The sequence below is a fragment of the Saccostrea cucullata genome, unplaced genomic scaffold, assembly GCF_032062105.1.
Source record: "Saccostrea cucullata isolate Sc308-1 unplaced genomic scaffold, CSIRO_AGI_Scuc_v1 ctg164, whole genome shotgun sequence".
Lineage (NCBI taxonomy): Eukaryota > Metazoa > Mollusca > Bivalvia > Ostreida > Ostreidae > Saccostrea > Saccostrea cuccullata.
In genome coordinates, this window is record NW_026937694.1 from 110,271 (window position 1) to 131,510 (window position 21,240).

General features: G+C 34.5%; 1 protein-coding gene and 1 long non-coding RNA gene across 2 annotated transcripts in view; both read left to right on the top strand.

The window, feature by feature from the left end:
- The window catches only part of LOC134248692 (uncharacterized), a 48,609-nt gene that overhangs the window by 16,620 nt on the left and 10,749 nt on the right, over nucleotides 1-21,240 (top strand). The window lies entirely within an intron of this gene.
- LOC134248690 (platelet endothelial aggregation receptor 1-like) lies at nucleotides 10,834-21,232 on the top strand. The gene is made up of 4 exons (XM_062731093.1): nucleotides 10,834-10,998; nucleotides 11,999-12,057; nucleotides 12,262-12,426; nucleotides 20,532-21,232. Exons 1-4 carry the CDS (start codon nucleotides 10,877-10,879, stop codon nucleotides 20,561-20,563), a joined length of 378 nt encoding a protein of 125 aa, XP_062587077.1. The 5' UTR covers nucleotides 10,834-10,876; the 3' UTR covers nucleotides 20,564-21,232.

Consider the following 21,240-nt stretch of genomic DNA (forward strand, 5'->3'; position numbering starts at 1 on the left):
AACTATGACGTCATGTAGCCTATGACAATAGGTTCATTACAAATAGAAAAATAGGCTAAAGGAAAATCGAAGAAAATGTAATAAACAGAAAATTCAATGTTTTGTAGTTGTATACTCGCCGTCAATGAAAACGCAACACTCAAATTTTAGGGTGAAAAGAATATACAGGTTATAACTCTGTACCAAAAAAGTTAGGACCACTTTTACTTTGCCAAATCAGTTATTTAACGGTTGAATGAATTTCTTCCTCTACCGGAAGTTGTTTTTTAGCCCTCTTAACAGAAATCAAAAGTTTGCATTTTTAATAAGATTTTTTACAATATTTTTGGTTTTCAAGGTTTTGCAGCTGTTTATCATAAGTATTGTACTAAAATCCCGGGGAAAAAATCCTTCTTTCTTTACGGGATGTGACGCCTATATTTCCTCAAAATGACTGATTTTAATTGCAAATGCTGGAGATTCTCAAAATAAACAGAAAAAGAGCTACAGATGCAAATGTACACTATTTAACAACTCATCAGGCTCATGTGTTTCAATAGCATAGATAACAGTTTCTTCACCGGACGTACAAGAATTACTACACTACGCCATGTTAGAGAAAATTCGACCGCAATATCTGAACAACAGGCAATTAAAAATGCCCAAGAATATTTATTTCGCTCAGATAAAGACATTGATAAACCTAGTGCATTGAAGAAATCGGACTGCGTACATGTATGTTGTTCATGGCGGACTAGCATATTTTGATTAAATGGTCGGAAGGGGGGGGGGTGTTTTATTCAAATATTATCTGTTAAGAGGGCTAAAAAATCAACTTTTGGTAATGGAATGAAAACCATTCAACAATTAAATAACTGATTTGGCAAAGTAAAAGATGTCGTAACTTTTTTGGTTATATAGTTAAATCCCGTATATACTTTTCACCCCAAAATTAGAGTGTTGCGTTTTCATTGACGGTGAGTATATATGGAATTTATTTCATTCGTGAGACAGGATTTTTTTTTATATTTTAACGAGTGCGAAGTTTCACTCGTGCTTCGCACTCATGAAAATATAAACAGAAATCCTGCACCACTCGTGAAATAAATTTTATATTCAACTACAAAACATTGAATATACTCTATGTATACATATACAGCTGTACAGAGCATCCTAATCATTCTGAACTCATATGTGAATTTGTATTAGCTACAAACTACTATAAATACTAAATGCTAATTGGTGCAATAGGGAAAATTTTTATTGTTATAGAATTGTTGTACCTGTTACCAGACAATGTATTCTGCTAATAATGATTACTCTTTCGGTGATGTTCAGTAAAACGTTGATGTAAAGCTATTCAGTATAACAGTTTCATTAACCTGAATGATGTTCAGTATAGCATCATCCTTTAGATAATAAATGCTCAGTTTAGCATTGCTTATCACGATTTGTCTTAAAGTGATGTTCAGTAAAACACAAATGTATAACTGCTAGTGTAGCAGTCAACTTGAATGGTGTTTAGTTTAGCATCATTTTATAAATATGAATGCTCAGTATAGCGTTGCTTATCATGATTTGTCCTTCAGTGATGACAGTTCATGGTAGCTCAGTCGATAGAACTGTTCGTATCTCGGCTGCCACTGACCTAAGTCGATAAAAAAGTTAGCAATTGTTCCTTCGCCATGGGCTTGGCATTTTGAAGTGAAAATTGCGGGTCCTTCGGAAGAGACCTTAAAAACTGAGGCCCCGTGTAAGCGGCAGGCGTTGGCACAATAAAGATCCCTCTCTGCTGAATGACCCTGGGTGCCGAGTAAAGGTCAAAATTTAAAGCCCTTCACCGGCAAACGGTGATGTCTCTATATAAGTGAAAAATTCTCGAGAGGGACGTTAAACAATATACAATCAATCAATCAATCCTTCAGTGATGTTCGGCAAAACATCAATGTATAGCTATTCAGTATAACCGTTTCACAAACTTGAATGATGTTCATACATGTAGCATTATCCTATAATTCTATATATGCTCAATAATGCATTTTATGATTATATATAGTTTCATTCGAAAAATCATCAGTATAACATTTTTTTTATTATAGCATCCCTCTATGAATATACAAATACTCGGTATAGCATAAAATTATTATAGCATCATTCTTTAAATTATTAATAAAAATAACTATGATTATACCATTACTCCACAAAAGCTCTGTATGGCATCTTTACTATTATGGCATCACTCTAAAAAGGTTCAGTATATCTACATGTATGCCCAGCATAGCAGTATTTTGATTATATCATCCCTCTATAAATCCTCAGTATAGCATTATTATGATAAAGGCATCACTCGATAAATGCATAGTAAAGCATAACGAAACAATTGGTTTGCATAACAGTTGGGTTCATCGGAGCTTCTAACATGACTAGTTGTTGTGTTTGTATATATAGTAATACCAAGTATAACATCTACATGAATCAGTTCAGTATAACAGTTTGTTTGGGGTTATATAAATGCCATGACTTGTCCCTTGTATACAAATGTAGATGTTTAATGTAAACTGACCATCGATCAGGTCATGATAATACAGATAAAAGTAATTGGCAAGTAGTGGTTCAGTGCAATGTCTCTTTGGGAGGGCTCATACGGCATTGTTGTGAAATATGGACACTTTGGTGGGCCAGAGAATGTTGTGCATTATAGACAATAGTATTTTTCTAATTTACCTTGATCATGATTATATATGACTTTTACCGCACTATGACGTCATAGTATGATGACGTCATAGACGTTACTATAACGTTATGTTATATACTTGTTAAGTTTCAAATAAACCACTATACGGTTCAGATGTGTTTTCTATGAGTGTAACAATCTTGACATTGGTGCCGTGACGAAAGAGGAGAGATGACTTCCAAACTGAAGGCAGTAAGAACAGGACAGAGAAGTGCTGTAACCAGACTTCTAAAAAGACTGGATGAAGAAAATACAAATTCAGAGGAAATTGAGACATTTTAGAGACACTGACAAAGAAACAGGAAATTCTCAGAGATCTTGATGAAAAAAATTCTAGAAGAAACAGCAGAAGAGGAAATTAAAAGGGAAATACTGGAGACAGATGAGTACAATTTCAATCTTAATTCTAGAATGAGGAAATGTAAGAAACATTTCTTGGAACAAAATGCAATTGCCAGCAGTTTCTTAGTTCAGGATGAGAATTCGCAATTCTCAACACACAATTTCAGTGAAAATTCAAGAGCTCATCGGACCTTTACAAGCTTTCATTCCAGTCCAAACAGTGGTAACTATCACAAACTTCCGGAATTAAACTTTCCCATTTTTGAGGGAAATGTGTTGGAGTGGCAGTCATTCTGGGATTCATTCGATTCGGCTATTCATAGCAACAACCAATGACAGAAGCTCAAAAGTTTAATTACTTAACGTCTTTAGCAGCAGAAGAGGCATCGAACACCATTTTAAAATTTGCACTCACGCATGCAAACTACAACAGAGCGATTGAGCTTCTACATGAAAGGTTTGGACAAAAACATAAGATAACTCAGTTCTACATGCAAGCGCTCTTAGACCTACCCACTCCCAAGAATAATCTCATAAGCCTGAGTCATTTTCATGACCAAGTGTAGACATATGTCAGAGGTTTAGAATCCTACGGACAAGCTCAAGATACATACGGTTCTCTTCTAGTACCTGTGATTCTTAACAAATTACCTGCTGAAATACGCAAGAATTTTGCACGTGAACCTGGCTCTACTGATAAGTTACTAGTTGATTTGAGAAACAGTCTTTGCAAGGAACTTGATATTCTAGAAGCAGGAACACATATGGACAGAAGACAACAGAAGACCGTGCTACAGCTATTTTTTACATGCACTCAGAATCCAGTGATGAGCAACCACAACGGATCTACAGTCCTCGGAATCATCGAGTATGCTGTGCATTCTGCAGAGAGTCGCATCATTCAAGTGGCTTTATAAGAAACACAAAACACAATGACAGGATGAAATTTGTCAGACGAGACAAAATGTGCTTTAATTGTTTAGGGAGACATCGTAGTACAGACTGTCAATCAAAATCCAATTGCAAAATATGCAAAAAACGTCATCACACAAGTTTGTGCACTGCTCATAATGCAGTCAAAACCAAAAGGAGGAATACCCATACATTACAAGCAAAGACTAAATTGGATGCAAAGACGAGAGAAATCAAGAATCTATAGGACAACATCAAGAACTATAAAAATGTCATTGCTACATTGGAACAGCAGATATCAGAACAGAGCATTAGGACTGAGAAAACCGCGAAGGATGAAAACATTTTAAATACCCAGTTTGCAAAGCTTCAGGCCAAATTTCAGGCACAGTCAATTGCTACAAATCAGATGATAGCTTAGAATTAAGCAGAAGAGTTGAAGAGAAAAGAAATTGAAGTGAATACAGCAGATACAATGGCTCAAATCATCAAGAGAGACACCTCGAAGGAAACTTCAGCAAGTAGGAGGAAATATTCATTCTGATGAACAGCAGCAGAAAGAAACTCCAAGAGATCAAATTACTGGTTTGAAGATGGAATCAGGGATATCCAAGAAACTAGATAACATTCATAAGAATAACCTGGAACAGAGTTACAAAGAGGAGATCCAGAGAGAGATGAACATCGTCAACCAACTGGAAAAGGAACAAAACCGCTACACTAATGAGAACAACAATCTAACTTAGAATAACGCAGAGGATAACACAGTTCATGACATGCAGATTGGTGACTTCAAAAGGATTTCCGCGAATGACACCAATACTAAGCAACAGAACAAGTCTTTCAGAGACATCGAGAGGACATACAGTAACAACCTCATCAGGTCACGGGATGAGATCGCAGAGATGAAGAGGAGGGTGAATATTATGGATCATAAGATTAATCAGCATAAGGAGCAAATTCAAGCCAAGGAGAATACATCATCGAGGAGTATTTCGGACATTAGAATAAGGACAAAGACAATTTCTCGTGATACTGTTTTCATATATGTGATGGTACCAAACTCAAAGACATAGAGCAAATGAAACTAAATCCAAGTGAAATAGCGTACATTTCATGTGACATTGCAAACAACTTTTCGAAGATTTTATTCATCTTTCATATCCCCATTTTCTCGGTACAAGGACTTACTCAATTCGTTCTTTGGTTGGCCGGAGAATGTTCTGAAATATGGACACTTAGGTGGAGAATGTTGTGAATTATAGACAATAGTACTTTTCTAATTTACCTTGATCATGTTTATGTATGACTTTTACCGCACTATGAAGTCATAGTATGATAACATCATAGACGTTACTATAACGTTATGTTATACAGGGTGCTCCATCAATTGAAATTTTACTGTGTTGGAGAGTTTACGCGAAGAACTAAAATTTCGCGGCATTTTTGCGATCAAATTCGCAGCTGAATCACTCACTATTCATTATAATTACAAAAGAATACATCAGACACTTCTTTTAGAAATTACTAATTCGTTACACAAATAGTAGGGTCGTACAAAATACACGTACTGAAAAACAGAGGAAATTCTTGTCGATACAGACGAATTATTTACCATTTTGGAAGTAAATTTGCTGTGATTTTTGTCAGTTTTCTTGATCGAATAAAATTATAGAATTACAAAATAAAAATTTAGAATAGTAAAATACTTTTTATGAGCTCCTTGAAAAATCAAAACAATTTATTTACATCAATTAAATAATTACGGTACGATGTTTATAGTTATGTTTGACTTTCCGCAGTATCAAAATAATTCTAGAGCCTCGGATCTATAGAAAAGAAATATTGTTTTAAAAAAAATACAATGTATTTAAAATGCAATTACCAATTAACCGTTACATAGAAGTGTGAAAACACATTATTTGTCTTTGTTAATTCCTTCATACATAAAGTCCTGCAAGGTTCTAGGAGATAATTGATTATGCAAGGTGAGGCCCTAATTAAGTGCTCTACCTGTTATAATTGAAGACGGTAGGATTGTTTGATTAAAGTTTCAATTAAATGAAATTTATGTGTTTTGAATTTCTGTTTATCACAGATCTTACTGTGTCGGGAAATTTTTACTGTGTCGCACGCATGAAATTTGAACCGCTATTGTGTCGGAGAAAATTTTACTGTGTCCCTTCAACAGCTCATGGAGAACCCTGGTTATATACTTGTTAAGTTTCAAATAAACCACTACACGGTTCAAATGTTTTTCTATGAGTGTTACAATCTTGACAGGCATCTACAATTCTGTTGTCCTACCTGCAGCCTTTGGGAACTGATTTGTTCAGTACATACCATGTTTATCTACCCATTATTTAGGTCTTTTGAATATCCAAGCGTAGAAACCGTTGGTTTATGCTTGTTAGGATATTTAGACATTATTTATTACAAGGGCTGCCAGATGATTTCCAAGAATTGTTATATTTTACACATTAACTACAAGTGCATGTAGTTTTTAATGGGAATGTGTGTTCTACATTCTTTCTCATGTAACACAGGAACAATGCCAAGACAAAAGAGAGTCAAAGCTCCACCCAGAACAGCACAGCCCCAAAAACGGAGGAGGAGTGCAGCTAAAAGCACATCCAGCATGGAACAACTAACTGAAGCTACCCCACATGCAGCTTTGAACACCAATGATATCTTGGTGGACTATGGAAAATTGGCAGCGGATCCGGAGATACTTAAACAAAAAGAAATGCATCTAAAAGGTCTACACCTATTCCAAATCCATCAATCATCTCAGCCCCTCTCCATTTTGGCACCAGCCACTTCAGCTCCGTAGACCCTGGCTCCATTCACTTCAACTCCGTCCACTTCGGCTCCATCCAATTCAACTCCATACACATCATTTTCGGGTTAATCTTAAGCGATACATCTTGCAGATTTATTGGCCTTAATTGACAATGTTTTAGTAAAACATGTGAATCATCAACAGAAAAAAACCAGCACCCAAAAATCATTGTGTCATTCATACAAAAAGGCGTGCATAAGGAAAGGTTAGCTAAATTACCACCTTTTCCCGTATCTAAATCTTCTGCACTTGAGGTTGTTCCAAAATCTTAGCCAGGCAAATTTCGCATTATACATTATTTATCTTATTCTAAAACACTCAGTTAATATATTTCGTTATTCTTCCAGAAAACTCGAAAGTAAGCTATGAGTCTATTGATAAAGTTGTTGAACTTGTTCAAAAGTTTGGCACAGGAAGTTTGTTCGCCAAGACAGACATTCAGGATGCATATAGAATTGTGCCCATTCACCATGTTCACCCTAAAGACTACCTTTTTTGTTATGATCCTTGTCTCCCGATAGAACCAGTAGTTCCTGTTAAATTTTTGAGCCCTTCAGCACTGCTTTAGAGTGGATAATGTATTGAAAGTTTGGTGCCTTGCGTTGATACAGAGGTTGCTACAGTTTCCATAGAATGCTGTTTACTACAAGTCCAATTAGAAAAAATTCGAAATTAAAAAAAATAAGGGCAGAAATTCAGACTTTTTCACTGATGTAGCAGGGTCTGTTGGGTTTGCTGGGGTGCTGGGAAAAAGTGGTTTGCTCAAAATGGCCAAAGGGTCTTAAAGACCACCAAATAGCTATTAGAGAATTATTTCCTATTGTAATTTTAATAGAGGTGTGGATCCCTTTGTTAAGCAAGACAAAAATTTAATTAATGTCCGATTATCTAGAAGTGGTGGATATTAGAAATAAAAAATCATCAGAAGATACCACTCTCAAGAAACTCATTTGGCGCCTTGTTTTGCACATGTGCTGTTGGAAAATAACATATCATTTAGAGCAAAACATGTCCCTGGCAAACTAAATATTTTAGCCGATCAACTATCTCTTTTCCTATTTCGGGAGGCTGCCAACGTTGCCCCGAATCTGTCTCCTATACAAACATTCCTTTCTTCTCAATTACTAGAGATCTGAGTACACCTTCACAGCAGATTCTTCAAGCCGCGCTTTTAATATGTTCTAGAATTCCATACCACAGAAGTTGACAGCTCTTCATCCAGTGCACTCATACTCGTACACTCATTACCAGTGTCAGAGGTAGATCTGTGCAATTTTATAGGATACCTTTTCTCAGCAAGTTATGCCCCATCTTCAGTATCTTCACATGTATCAGCAATAGGCTACCTTCACAAAATCTGCAGCGTACCAGATCCAACTGAAAAATTCCTTCCTAAAATCTCTTAAAAGTTTCCCATGCACTAACGCCTCAGCAGAACACAAGGCATTCAATTACTACAGACATCTTACGAAGAATTATAAAGGCTATTGACATTATTAAACAAGGGCGTAGCAATAGGGGGAGGGGGCAGGGAGGCTGTTCCCAACCCCTCCTTTTTTTCCCAACCTGACTTACACTATAGGAATGATAATAGAAAGCCTGGTTGCCCCTATTGGCTGTAGTTGACACTGAGGAATTTTCGCTCGTTAAGCCTCTATTCTCATGTTTGTTTTGAATAAAAGATAAAGTGCAAGAATATTCTCACATCCTCTATATATTTATTGTCTCTTAAATGTATGTATGCTCAAAACTGCAACATTTATTGCTGCAAAAGCTGAAAAAGAGTGCTGAAATATTTCTATGATATATATTTATTACGGGAGCTTACCTGTGTTAAAATTGTGAGATTGAATACATTAAGCACTTGCTTACTCGTTCATGAGATTATTCGTTGTAATATAATTTATACTATTTCTTTAAATGACATTGTAAAAATAATTTTAAATACCATTGCTTCTTTAACATATGAAAATAATTATTTGAAATATTAAATTTCAAACGATATTCTTTCAAAATGGTTTTAGATTGAATGTCCTTATCAAATTCCATACTTTTAGTACCATTCACCAATACGGAAAATAATTAAAGTTCATCTTCCTCTTGTCTGCAGCACTGAAGGACCACATTTTTCAGTCAGCGAGGTTTGTTTAATAATGACTAAACACATAGCGTCGTATTTTTATGTACTTTTTTTTATTAAATGGATTTAAGGCATTATTAAATTAATTTGGCAAAAATAACCGATTGCAGTAATGTTTTTATTACTGAAAAGAGTAATAGTTTCCTTTATAGTAATACTTCCCCGAAAAAGGAACTGTGCTCAACATGTTGTAGACCAAGTTTATCCCACAAAATAATTTAGACGTAGGTCCAACAAAAGGTTCAATCTTCTAGGGGATTAAGCTGAGGTCCATGCAAAAAAAATGTTACTATATATTGCATTTGATTTATTCACAATTGAGGTATTCTAATTATTCTACGTAGATTTTTAAAAAAAATCTATCTTTTCAGTAATTTACTGTTGTATGTAATTTATTAAAAATTCATCAATAACATTTTTATTGTCATTTGGAATATCACAATTAATATGAAACATTTTATCTCATTTCAATAGCAGCCTGATATATAGAATAGCTAGGTCAGTAACACACTCTGTGGAGTCTGACACATCCCTTTAAAGTCTATAATGCAGTGATGAATGTGCTAAACACACGGCCTTCTGTTTCGCTCTAAACATATAGTACTATTTAACATACTCAGTAATTCAAGTTGCCAAAACATGGACTTTTAAAGTGATATCATTGAATTTCTTGTATTTAATGTCATCCTTATTTAGAAAGTGGTCCAATTAACCTAAACAATTGGAATATTAGTATGGGTTATAGTATTTTATAATAACTAAGATTTATATGTAGGAAACACTTGTCAGGACACAAGACTGAAAGAAAGACGTACTGAAAAACTGAATTTAAACACAGCGATCAATAAAGTCAATGGATTACCTAGGAACATCCAAGCAATATTATGTCAGAGACTGGCAATTTTTATCACTCAGTGTGGCAGAAAAACCTAAATAAATGTTGAAATGTTCAATTTCCTTGTTCATTGCTTTTTTTTTCTTCATATATGAATATCTCACAATATTTATGCGAATTTCGCACGATTTTTACATGAAAAACGGATAAATTGGAATTTGCATAAATATCATGCTGAATTTTAGTCACATGAAAATCGCATGAATTTTGCATAAATTTTGTATGAGGACAGTTGCATGAAATTCGCATGTGGAACTTTTCGCATGGTTTTCATATGATTTTCGCACGAAATTCATGCGAAAACGCAATCGCATGAAAATCTTGCGAGCCACTTTTCTCTGTGTGCAGTTTCTCTTTAAATATCAACCCAGCAGTCCTATTGTGAAGTTGTTGCAGTAAAAAAGTAAATATTATTATTTAGAAAGTTTTTGCCTAAATAGAGGATTTGTATCTGGCACTTCTCAATCTCAAGTACACATCGACTTAAGGACAGAAGACAAGACCTGTACAGTTCCGTTAACTGCAAAACGATAAAACAATACGATATCATCTTTCTCACGATACTTGTTTTTGAAAATATCAAACATATCTAAATTCATATTCATATAAATAGACATCACAATATTATACATTCCTGATTGTGTTTCCCTCTTATGATACTTAAATAAATAAATTTCCTATTTTGTATATATAAGTGGGGACGTTTTTTAAGTGTGTATACTAATGACTATTTTTTTTAGAAAGTCGGACGAGACAGTACTTTGTAAGAAATTTGAAATTAATCTTTTTAAATTCTTTAATTAAATATGTCTTTGAGAAGGATCGCAAAGACAATTGGTTGGACCTACTGATTTATATAATAATAAGAATTACAAATGTATAAAAAAGATTTTAAAACAGGGAATAGAAACAATCTGATAAAATACTTCCTTGATAATAGAACTTAATGGTATTTATACATCTATTGTTGATTTGATCATATTCTTGAAAACTTCCTTTACAATTTAGTATTTAAAATTTTAGGAGAAAGAGATGTTTCACACAAAAACAGCTCAAATATATTTTTCCTTCGAGGACAAATCTGCATATTTCCTGTTATTATTACCTGCCAATTTTCTTCTGATATGTTGTTCTAATGTTCCGAAGTGTGAAAAGTAAGTATCTGAATGCATTATCTTGAATTTTTCTAATCTTTTTGTAACAAAGCAACTCCCGATTTTACTATCTTAGTAATTTTATTCATATTACTATAATAGAAACAATTAATTGCCTCTGCTGAGCCTCTGGCTCGGCGGTCCAGTGCATTACCAAATTAGCTAAAGGTTTAACCCACTAGCCCAAGCTAGTAGAATGCTGTTTATCTAACACTACCACATTGCCCCTCCCCCATCCCATCCCTGGGGATGATATGTGCTCATCTCTTTCGTATTGTTGACACCTGTGGGGTGAAGTTCTAGGGACAATTAGTCAGAGAACACCCGGGTCCCTACTTGGGCGCCAAATGTAACTGAGACAATTTATTGCATCTGTTTGGGATGAACCCGAGGCTTCTGGCTTGCCAGTCCTGTGCTTTACCAATTGAGCTAAGCTAAAGGGTTAACCTACCAGACCAAGTTAGTAGGTTGCCATTTATCTAACACTACCACACTTTTTGTCACAGGGTTCACAGGTGCGTGAAAATCAGTCAATGTATTGGGTCTCAATATCTCCTTTGGTTAGAGGGCTAACACAGTACGCCAGAGGCTCTGAGTTCGCGTTTCGGTTGAGACTTGGCTTTTCACCATCTGTGACATTAGGCGTCCAACGAAAAAACTCATAGAATTTGGAAAGGAATTTCTACGAAGAGGGGGAATATGTAGCCGGGTTCACAGGTGCGTGAAAGTCAATCAATTTATCTGGTCTCAATAGCTCAGTTGGTTAGAGTGCTGGCACGGTACGCCAGAGGCCTTGGGTTCGAATCCAAGATGAGATTTGACTTTTCACCACCTATGAAATTACCACTATAATAACATGACAATTGAAGATTTTTTCTCTCGCTATTTCGTGTTTTATAGACTGTTCTTTTTATCTTATTCATGGAAAATATCTGACGTGTATATTTCAATTTGAATTATTTAATCATGTTTACGATATGTTATTTGTATTTTAAAATAGAGGCTTTAAAAACTGCTGTGCAGATTACAAATGGAATAATGAGATACAAGATTGTGAAAGTAAGTCTCAGTGATGACAGGTATATATCTTAAAAGATGTATGGCTAAACGAATTATTTTAAACACCTGTTTCCTCAGCGCTAATAGGCATGCATTTCTTAGCCAATAATAAAAATACACGTACAGTATATGATATTAACCGCTGACAAACATAGTATAAAGATTATTATATTATCTCTTAATAACTAAAAAACTGTATTTCAGAATGCTCGCCGGGCTATATCGGGAACAACTGCAGTGAAAAATGTCCCCCTGGTTACTATGGAGACGGATGTCAAGAGATATGTCATTGTGACGTAAACGTGTGCAACATTTCAAATGGTTGCCCACCTGTTACTACATATACGAGGACATTTGTTTTCCCCAATAGTAAATACTATAATTATCAGTATATATTCACATATCGATATAACCAAAAATATCCTTGTTGCAACATTTGAAACAACGGAAAAACTCTACCCTTTTCCTTACCAACGTAAAAGAATTCTCAGAAAAAAAAAATTTTTATCAAGAATAAAATTTACCTTTCCCTCTAAAAATGTACATGTACTAACGGTTACCCTACACAAGTACATGTATAATCTATTTATATCAAATGTATACGGTAAACTATTTTATTAAGAGCATATTGAAATAGAAAAACCGAATGGTGTAGTTATAAAGCTTTTTTTGTTTAAAAACTTCCTTCAGGTCTCATAGGGATAAACTTTTCATTAAGGTTTTATTTTTCTTAAAGTTTTATAATATGACATCTAAACAAAATGTAAATGACATATAAACTAGTGCTAATTGTAACGGGAACCGTTACAGATGTTCCCCAAACGCTCCCCAACTCCCCTTCGGTGCCATATTCCTTGAAGCTTCATTAAATAAGACAAACTCTGTGCATTTTTGACTTTAACAACGTTTTCCCAGAAGGATACCAATTCTATTCAATTTTTAGCATTGCACCCAAGCGCATGTGAATGCATGTGCGTTATGACCATATCATCTTGTCTACACTATTTATATATTTTAATATACTATATATTAAAGCATTCAGTCCAAAAGTAATAAAAAGCACTCATTCATAGGTATTTTTAAATATACTCGTTTCAAATGCACGCACGTGCGTGCACGTGCATGATGATCATACCTTCCTGTAGGAGTCCCTTAGATCTATCTATGTTCTAAATCCCATCCTTTTTGGTTGAAAAACAAGGGAGTTATAGCCATTTAAATTTTCAGCCAATCATATTGCAGCACACGTGCATGCGCGTAATTTCATTATTTTTTTTTATATCATTTTGTAGGATATCCTAATGCATGACTATGTTTTAAATTTCAAAGAATTTCGTCAAAAAACAAAGGAGAAATAGCCATTTAAAGTTTCAGCCAATCAGATTGCAGCAAACGTGCATGCGCGTGATTTCATGATTTTTTTCTATAGCATTTCGTAGGATATCCTAATGCATGACAATATTTTAAATTTCAAAGAATTTCGCCAAAAAACAAAGGAGAAATTTTTTTTATAGCCATTTAAAATTTCAGCCAATCAGATTGCAGCACACGTGCATGCGCGTGATTTCATGATTTTTTTCTATATCATTTTGTAGGATATCCTAATGCATGACTATATTTAAAATTTCAAAGAATTTCGTCAAAAAACAAAGGAGATATTGCCATTTAAAGCTTCAGCCAATCAGCTTGCAGCACGCGCACATGCGCATGCTTTAATGAAAATTCTTATATATCATGCGGTAGATCTTCATAATGTAGGACTATGTTCAAAATTTCAAAGGATTATGACAAGAAACAAGAAAGTTATTGAGACTTTAGTTTCAGCCAATCAGAGCGAAGCGCACGTGCATGCGCGTGAGATCTTGCTATTTTGACCATGCTATCTTGTCTATACTACTAATGTATCCTTACATTATGAGTTTCAAAAAATTTCATCAAAAAATAGAAAAGTTACGGCAATATCCATTATATTGGTAATTTCACCTATTGCACGTGCGCGCTCATGCAAGCACGTGCGCGCAAAATGACCTTTGTTTGCCAACTCTACATAACATGCCTACTAACCCTAAAAGGTTTCACCTAAGTCGGATGTGTAGTTTACGAGATCACTCGTGGACAAAATTTTCCCAGGAAGAAGAAAAATAATAACTAGTGCTAATTGTAACGGGGACCGTTACAGATGTTCCCCAAACGCTCCCCAACTCTCTTTTATAGTCATATTCGCTGTAAGCGTAATTAAATAAGACAAACTCTATGCATTTGAGACTTTAACAACGTTTACCCAAAAGTGTACCATGTTCATTCAAATTTTATCATTGCACACTTGCGCATGTAAATGCATGTGCGTAATGACCACATCATCTATATATTTGAATACGCTAAATATCAAAGTATTTAATCCAAAGGTTTAAAAAAAAACGCTCATTCAAGTGTATTTTTTATTTTACCGATTTCACGTGCACGCACGTGCATACACGAGCATGATGACCATACCTTCTTGTAGAAGTCCATTACATCTATTTATGTTCTAAATCTCACCCCGTTTGGTTGAAAACCAAGGGAGTTATAGCTATTTAAAGTTTCAGCCAATCAGATTGCAGCGCACATACACGCACATGTATGCATGTGCATGGTGACCATACCTTCTTGTAGAAGTCCATTATATATATCTATGCTCCAAATCCCATCCTGTTTGGTTGAAAACCAAAGGAGTTATAGCTGTTTAAAGTTTCAGCCAATCAGATTGCAGGGCACGTACACGCACGTGCATACATGTGCATTGTGACCAAACCTTCTTGTAGAAGTCCATTATATCTATCTATGTTCCAAATCCCATCCTGTTTGGTTGAAAACCAAGGGAGTTATAGCTATTTAAAGTTTCAGCCAATCAGATTGCAGCGCACGTGCATACACGTGTTTTCATGATAACTGCTATATATCATGTTGTAGGATATCGTAATGCATGGCTATGTTCAAAATTTCAAAGGATTTCGTCAAAAAACAAGAAAGATATTGAGACTTTAGTTTCAGCCAATCAGAGCAAAGCGCACGTGCATGCGCGTGAGATCTTGCTATTTTGACCATGTCGTCTTGTCTATTCTACTAATATATCCTTACATTATGAGTTTCAAAGCATTTCATCAAAAAATAGAAAAGTTAAGGCAATATACATTATATTGGCCATTTAACGTGTTGCACGTGCGCGCTCTTGCAAGCACGTGCGCGCAAAATGACCTTTGTTCGGCAAATCTACATAACATGTCTACTGACCCTAAAAACATTTTACCTTAGTCAGATGTGTAGTTTACAAGATCACTCAAGGACAAAATTTTCCCAGGAATAATAATAATAATAACTAGATGAGATCTCGTTGCGAGCAACGAGTAGGTCTTCCGTTGAATTACTCGATAAGATGAGATGTGATTTTGACTGAGATATTTGTTTAAAGAGAATGACATTAAGTTTTCCTTCAACGAATTTAAAGTTTCTCATTTTTATCACAATTTTCTGAACATCTTTTGTTCAATATGGCATATAGAAGTACCCCCTCTTTTCAAGACGTAAAGCTTGATAAAAAAAATAGCATTTTGGCCGCATTGCGACCCCTTAATACGTAAAATATGGCCAAAATTTTATATTATATTGTTGTTAGTTGTTAAAATGCATTTCTTTGATTCTGTAATGTATCACAAAATATTGATCAAAAATAGGTACTGATTCAAGACTTTTGGCCCCTTTAAGCCACTATTTTAAGGTGTCAGCCCCGTTTTCTTGATATCAAATGAAAGGTCTTGTAATTTCAAAGATGTTTTGTTCAACACCTATTTAGAGATTTCTTTTTGTTGTGGAGATATGCTTCATATAGATATTTAGGGGCCACTCCTACAAGTCCTTAATGGGGCCATTTTTCAAAAATTCAAAGTGTGCATATTATTAAGAATATTATTCTGACCATCTTTTGTTCAATATTGCTTATCAAAATATTCCCCATTTTCAAGATATGAATCGTTCAATATTTAGTATTCTGGCCCCTTGTGACCCCTAATTACGTAACATATGATCCAAATTCTATCAGATATTGTTGCATATTGTTTAGATGAATACCGTTGCTTCTATAATGTATCACAAAGTATTGATCATTTAAGAGTTAAAAAGATAAAAGACCGTTGGCCCCTCTGAACCCCTAATTTCAGGGGTCAGCCTCTTTTTCTTGATATCAAATGAAAGGTCTTGTATTTTTGAATCTTTTTTGTTCAACACTTATTCAGAGATTTTCATTCGTTGTGGAGATATGTTACATATAAATATTTAGGGGCCACTCCTGCAAGTCCTTAATGGGTCCGTTTTACAAAATTTCAAAGTGTACATATTGTTTAGAATATTATTCTGACCATCTTTTGTTCAATATTGCTTATCAAAATATTCTCCCTTTTCGAAATATAAAGCGTCAAAGATTTGACATTCTGGCCCCTTGTGACCCCTAATTACGTAACCTATGATCAAAATTGTATCATATATTGTTGCCAATCGTGAAGATAAATACTTTTGATTCAGTAATGTATAACAAAATATTGATCAATAGAGAGTTATAGATAAAAGACTGTTGGCCCCTCTGAGCCCCTAATTTCAGGGGTCAGCCCCTTTTTCTTGATATCAAATGAAAGGTCTTGTGATTTTGAAGATTTTTTGTTCAACACTTTATCAGAGATTTCTATTCGTTGTGGAAATATGCTACATATAAATATTTAGGGGCCACTCCTTTAAGTCCTTAATGGGACCGTTTTATAAAATTTCAAAGTGTGCATATTGTTTAGAATATTATTCTGACCATCTTTTATTCAATATTGCTTATCAAAATATTCTCCCTTTTCGAAATATAAAGCGTCAAAGATTTAGCATTCTGGCCCCTTGTGACCCCTAATTACGTAGCATATGATCAAAATTGTATCATATATTGTTGCCAATCGTTAAGATAAATACATTTGCTTCAGTAATGTATAACAAAATATTTATTAATAGAGAGTTATAGATAAAAGACTGTTGGCCCCTTTGAGCCCCTGATTTCAGGGGTCAGCCCCTTTTTCTTGATATCAAATGAAAGGTCTTGTGATTTTGAAGCTTTTTTGTTCGACACTTATTCAGAGATTTCTATTTGTTGTGGAGATATGCTACATATAAATATTTAGGGGCCACCCCTACAAGTCCTTAATGGGACCATTTTTCAAAAATTTCAAAGTATGCATATTGTTAAGAACATTATTCTGACCAACTTTTGTTCAATACTGCTTATCAAAATATTCCCCTTTTTTAAGATATAAAGCGTCAAAGATTTAGCATTCTGGCCCTTTGTGACCCCTTATTACGTAAGATATATTTAAAATTTGAAAATATGTTGTTGCAAATGGTCTAAAATTAATAAAAATTGAAAAATCGAGCAGAAAAAGTGATAAAATTTTTTGGTCACACGGGGGATCGAACCCGGGTCGCCCGCGTGACAATCCAACGCGCTAACCATTTAGCCATTGGGATCGCTGCTTCGCGTTTTCAAATGCAAATATCTCGAGATTGGCTTTTTCGATTTTCAAACAAATTACATATATGGCTTCTGCAAAAGGGTCTCTATTCAATTCTAAAATAAAAATATTAAAAATGAAAAGTTGAAAAAATACGTTTCTTAAATTCGCTTCCGGTTTCGACCGGAAGTACTGACGTCGCACGAAAAGGCGATTCTGCAACGCTATAAGTCATGAACTATCATCTCCAATTAACCTTCAGCTCATATCTTAAGCAGTTTTTGCTATTAAATCAAGACAAAATTGCATTTTGAAATCAGAAAATTGCCCATATCTCACGACCGGAAGTGACGTCATAAAAACGATCATAAACCTATCAAGATCGATTGATAAGCTATTACATATGAAAATTTCATGTAAATCGGCCGAGCCGTTCCCGAGAAATCGCGTGCACAAAATCGGTTGGAAGAATAATAATAATAATAATAATAACTAGAAAAGAAACTCGTTGCGAGCAACGAGAGGTCTTCCGTCTGATTCTGAAAAAAAACAAAAAAAAACACAAACTCGAGCTGAAAAAAGTGATCAAACTTTTTATGGAAACAAAGGGGATTAAACCCGAATCGCCAGCGTGAAAATCTAATGCGCTTACTATGACGCTATTGGGACCACAGCTCTAAATGTATTTGTATAATTATATTTCTGCAACAGTACATCTGTCTTAGAATTATGAAAGGCGAATCATTATTCATAATTTTGCGTCAAACGCCTGGAGTAAATCGTCGCGCCTTTTGTTGAGAATGTTCCATTAAATAGGTGTGATAGCTTCAATGGAAAGGAAAAAGAACTTTCTTATAGATAAAATATCAAGGTGAAGAAAGTATATTTAACACATTTAACAAATTTCATATTGTATATAAGCAAGTAACACTAAAGCAATGAAACAGTTCTTGAATTAAACTTTTTTGAAATTTCCTGTTTATACCCAAAATGAACTATCCAGATTAGTTAAGCTTTTATGAAAAGGTTGAAATGTTTTGCCGAAAAACATGTGTTGCCCGAAGACAATCAAGGAATCGGATACCATTTATGCTCAATAACTTGAATCAGATCTTTGAGACAAGAATGTTAATATAAACTTCATTTATCGATCTTTTAAAAAACTGTTATCTTATTTTGTCTTTTCTATTTTTTTTAATATGACACAAGTGTGCATTGTAAAAACAGTTTGTAATTTCTATACTTACTATATTCATTGACATTGTTTCTAGAAAAACTATTACTTATAACTATGATTTAAGATCTGTTTTCACGTGTTGCAAATCAGAAGGTATTAGGTATCGAATTTCATTTGCACATTTAGTCTTTCTTTTTCTACTTTGAGAACCAGCCAAATGTAATTATAGATGACGTTTAAGAAGAACATAGTTTGACACAGAATTGCAATGTAACTACGACGTGACAATCCAAGTATTCCTTTACATTTCATTTTTACTTGTGTTACTTTCGTTCAAGCAAACGCTCGGCTGACTCCGAAAACCCCTATTGCGAAATGTCGGAGTTGACATGGACAGCCGCCATCTTGGACTCGCTTCAGCTTTTTAAATGCTAATATCTTAAGTTTAGATTTATCAATATTCAAACAAATTATATAGTGAACATTATAAGAAAGATTTCTATTAGCAAACTAAATATAAATGAAAAATATTTAAAAACAAAAAAGTTAGAAAAATACGAGTTTTTAAATTTGCATCTCGTAACGACCGGAAGTATTGACGACGCACAAAAAGGTAATTCTGCAAACCAGAAATTCATGAGCTATCGTCTCCAATAAGTCTCCAGTTCATATCTTTAGCCATTTTCGATAAAAGTGCGCGACAAAATCGCATTTTAAAATCAGAAAATTGTCCATAACTTGGCACCGAAAGCGACATTTCCAAAAAAAATTATAGACTGCACAACTTCATATAATGACGCATTTTTTGTGAAAGTTTCATTGAAAACCGCTGAATAGTTTTCGAGAAATCCCGTCCACAAAATTTTGTCAAAAAAAGAATAATAATAATAATAATAAGAAACAGTAGAATCACTATAAGGTCTTCCGTGAAGACGGAAGACCTTAATAATAGAGAAAAAGAAACCGAACGAAAACAATAAGGTCTTCCGTTGGAAACGGAAGACCTTAATAATAGAGAAAAAGAAACCGAACGAAAACAATAAGGTCTTCCGTTGGAAACGGAAGACCTTAATAATAATAAGAAACAGAGTAAAAACAATATGTTCCCCAACTTCGTTTGGGGAACATAAAAATATAATAATATATTCTTGAAAGGATAACGAAAAGTATAGAGTACGTCATTGTTACAATATTATCTAATGAAGGCTAAACGCGTTTACTGCAATTCATGGAGTATTTGGTGTCCAGATGCCTCTTATCCGCACGACGTCTCCAAATGTATTTTCCAATGTGATATTTAAGAACAGCTTTCCTTTCATGGAATTCACTTGAATTAATTTTCCTTTCATGTACCAGTTGGTAAGTTTGAGCTTTTGCAATCATGTTTTTGGAGGTTTCTTGTTAACGACAAATGTATAAATCAGCAATAATATTTGATACAAAAGAGTATCGCTAAGATAATGTACAATTTATTTGTCCTCAATGAGAGATTTGGCCTTAAAAAAAATTAAGAATCACCTTGATTTTGCTGTACTTTTCAATGAGAAGAGATAGTTATTTCATACTTGTATTAAGCAAGTGAATTACCTGTGACAAGGTCTTTGTTATAAGAAAAAAATGGTTATTTTTCACCTCCTGACCTTGACCTTGAAGTTTAACCTACTTCTCAAAAACTTTGACATTTGTAATGATTTTTGAATTTTAAGAGATAGGGCGTTCATATTAAAACGGTGTATTGCCTGTGACAAGACCTTTATAAATACACTATGATTCTTTACTCCTAGATCTTGAGTCGCTCGCGTGGTGCAGTGGTTAGAGCATGTGCTCCAGAGTCGCAAAGTAAGGATTCAATCCTTTTGTCGCAAGTTTGAGTCCAACTGTTGGACGTGGAGATCGGTCTTTCGGGCGAGACCGTATAAATTGAGGTCCCTTGTCGCAGTAGGTGTTGGCACGATAAAGATCCCTGCCTGCTCAATGGCCTTTAGTGCCGAGTATAGGATTTGCAGCTGCTCTCCACCGGCAAGTGGTGGCATCTCCATATGAGTGAAAAATTCTTGAGAGGGACGTTAAACAAAATAAAACCAACCAACCTAGATCTTGAAGTTTGACCTAATTTTCAAATATGATAATTTTTCTTAAAACTTCTGATTGAAAAAAGACAGAGCTTTCATATTTGAACTGTGCACTGCAGGCCTACCTGTGACTAGGTATCCCCAGTCATGCTCTGATTTTTGACCCTTTGACCTAAAACTTCACGATTGACCTAATTTGATAATTCATCTACATTTGATAATAACTTCTGAATGACATAATTTTGATATGACATTCATATTTGACACAATATTCATGGATTATGACATCTCACCAACAAAGACATCAAATGCAGGGGACAATTGTTCTTAAAAAAATCTTTTTTATTTCGATTTCAGCAAAGAATATTTTATCTTTATCACATGCTCTATACGATTTGATTGATTTGTTCCATTTAATTTA

Bases quoted from the DNA above. Each gene is read 5' to 3' on its own strand.
- LOC134248690 (XM_062731093.1), top strand. From the start codon at position 10,877: ATGTTTCACACAAAAACAGCTCAAATATATTTTTCCTTCGAGGACAAA. The intron at 10,999-11,998 runs GTAAGTATCTGA...ATTTTAAAATAG, and splicing joins AATGTTCCGAAGTGTGAAAA to AGGCTTTAAAAACTGCTGTG. The intron at 12,058-12,261 runs GTAAGTCTCAGT...ACTGTATTTCAG, and splicing joins TGAGATACAAGATTGTGAAA to AATGCTCGCCGGGCTATATC.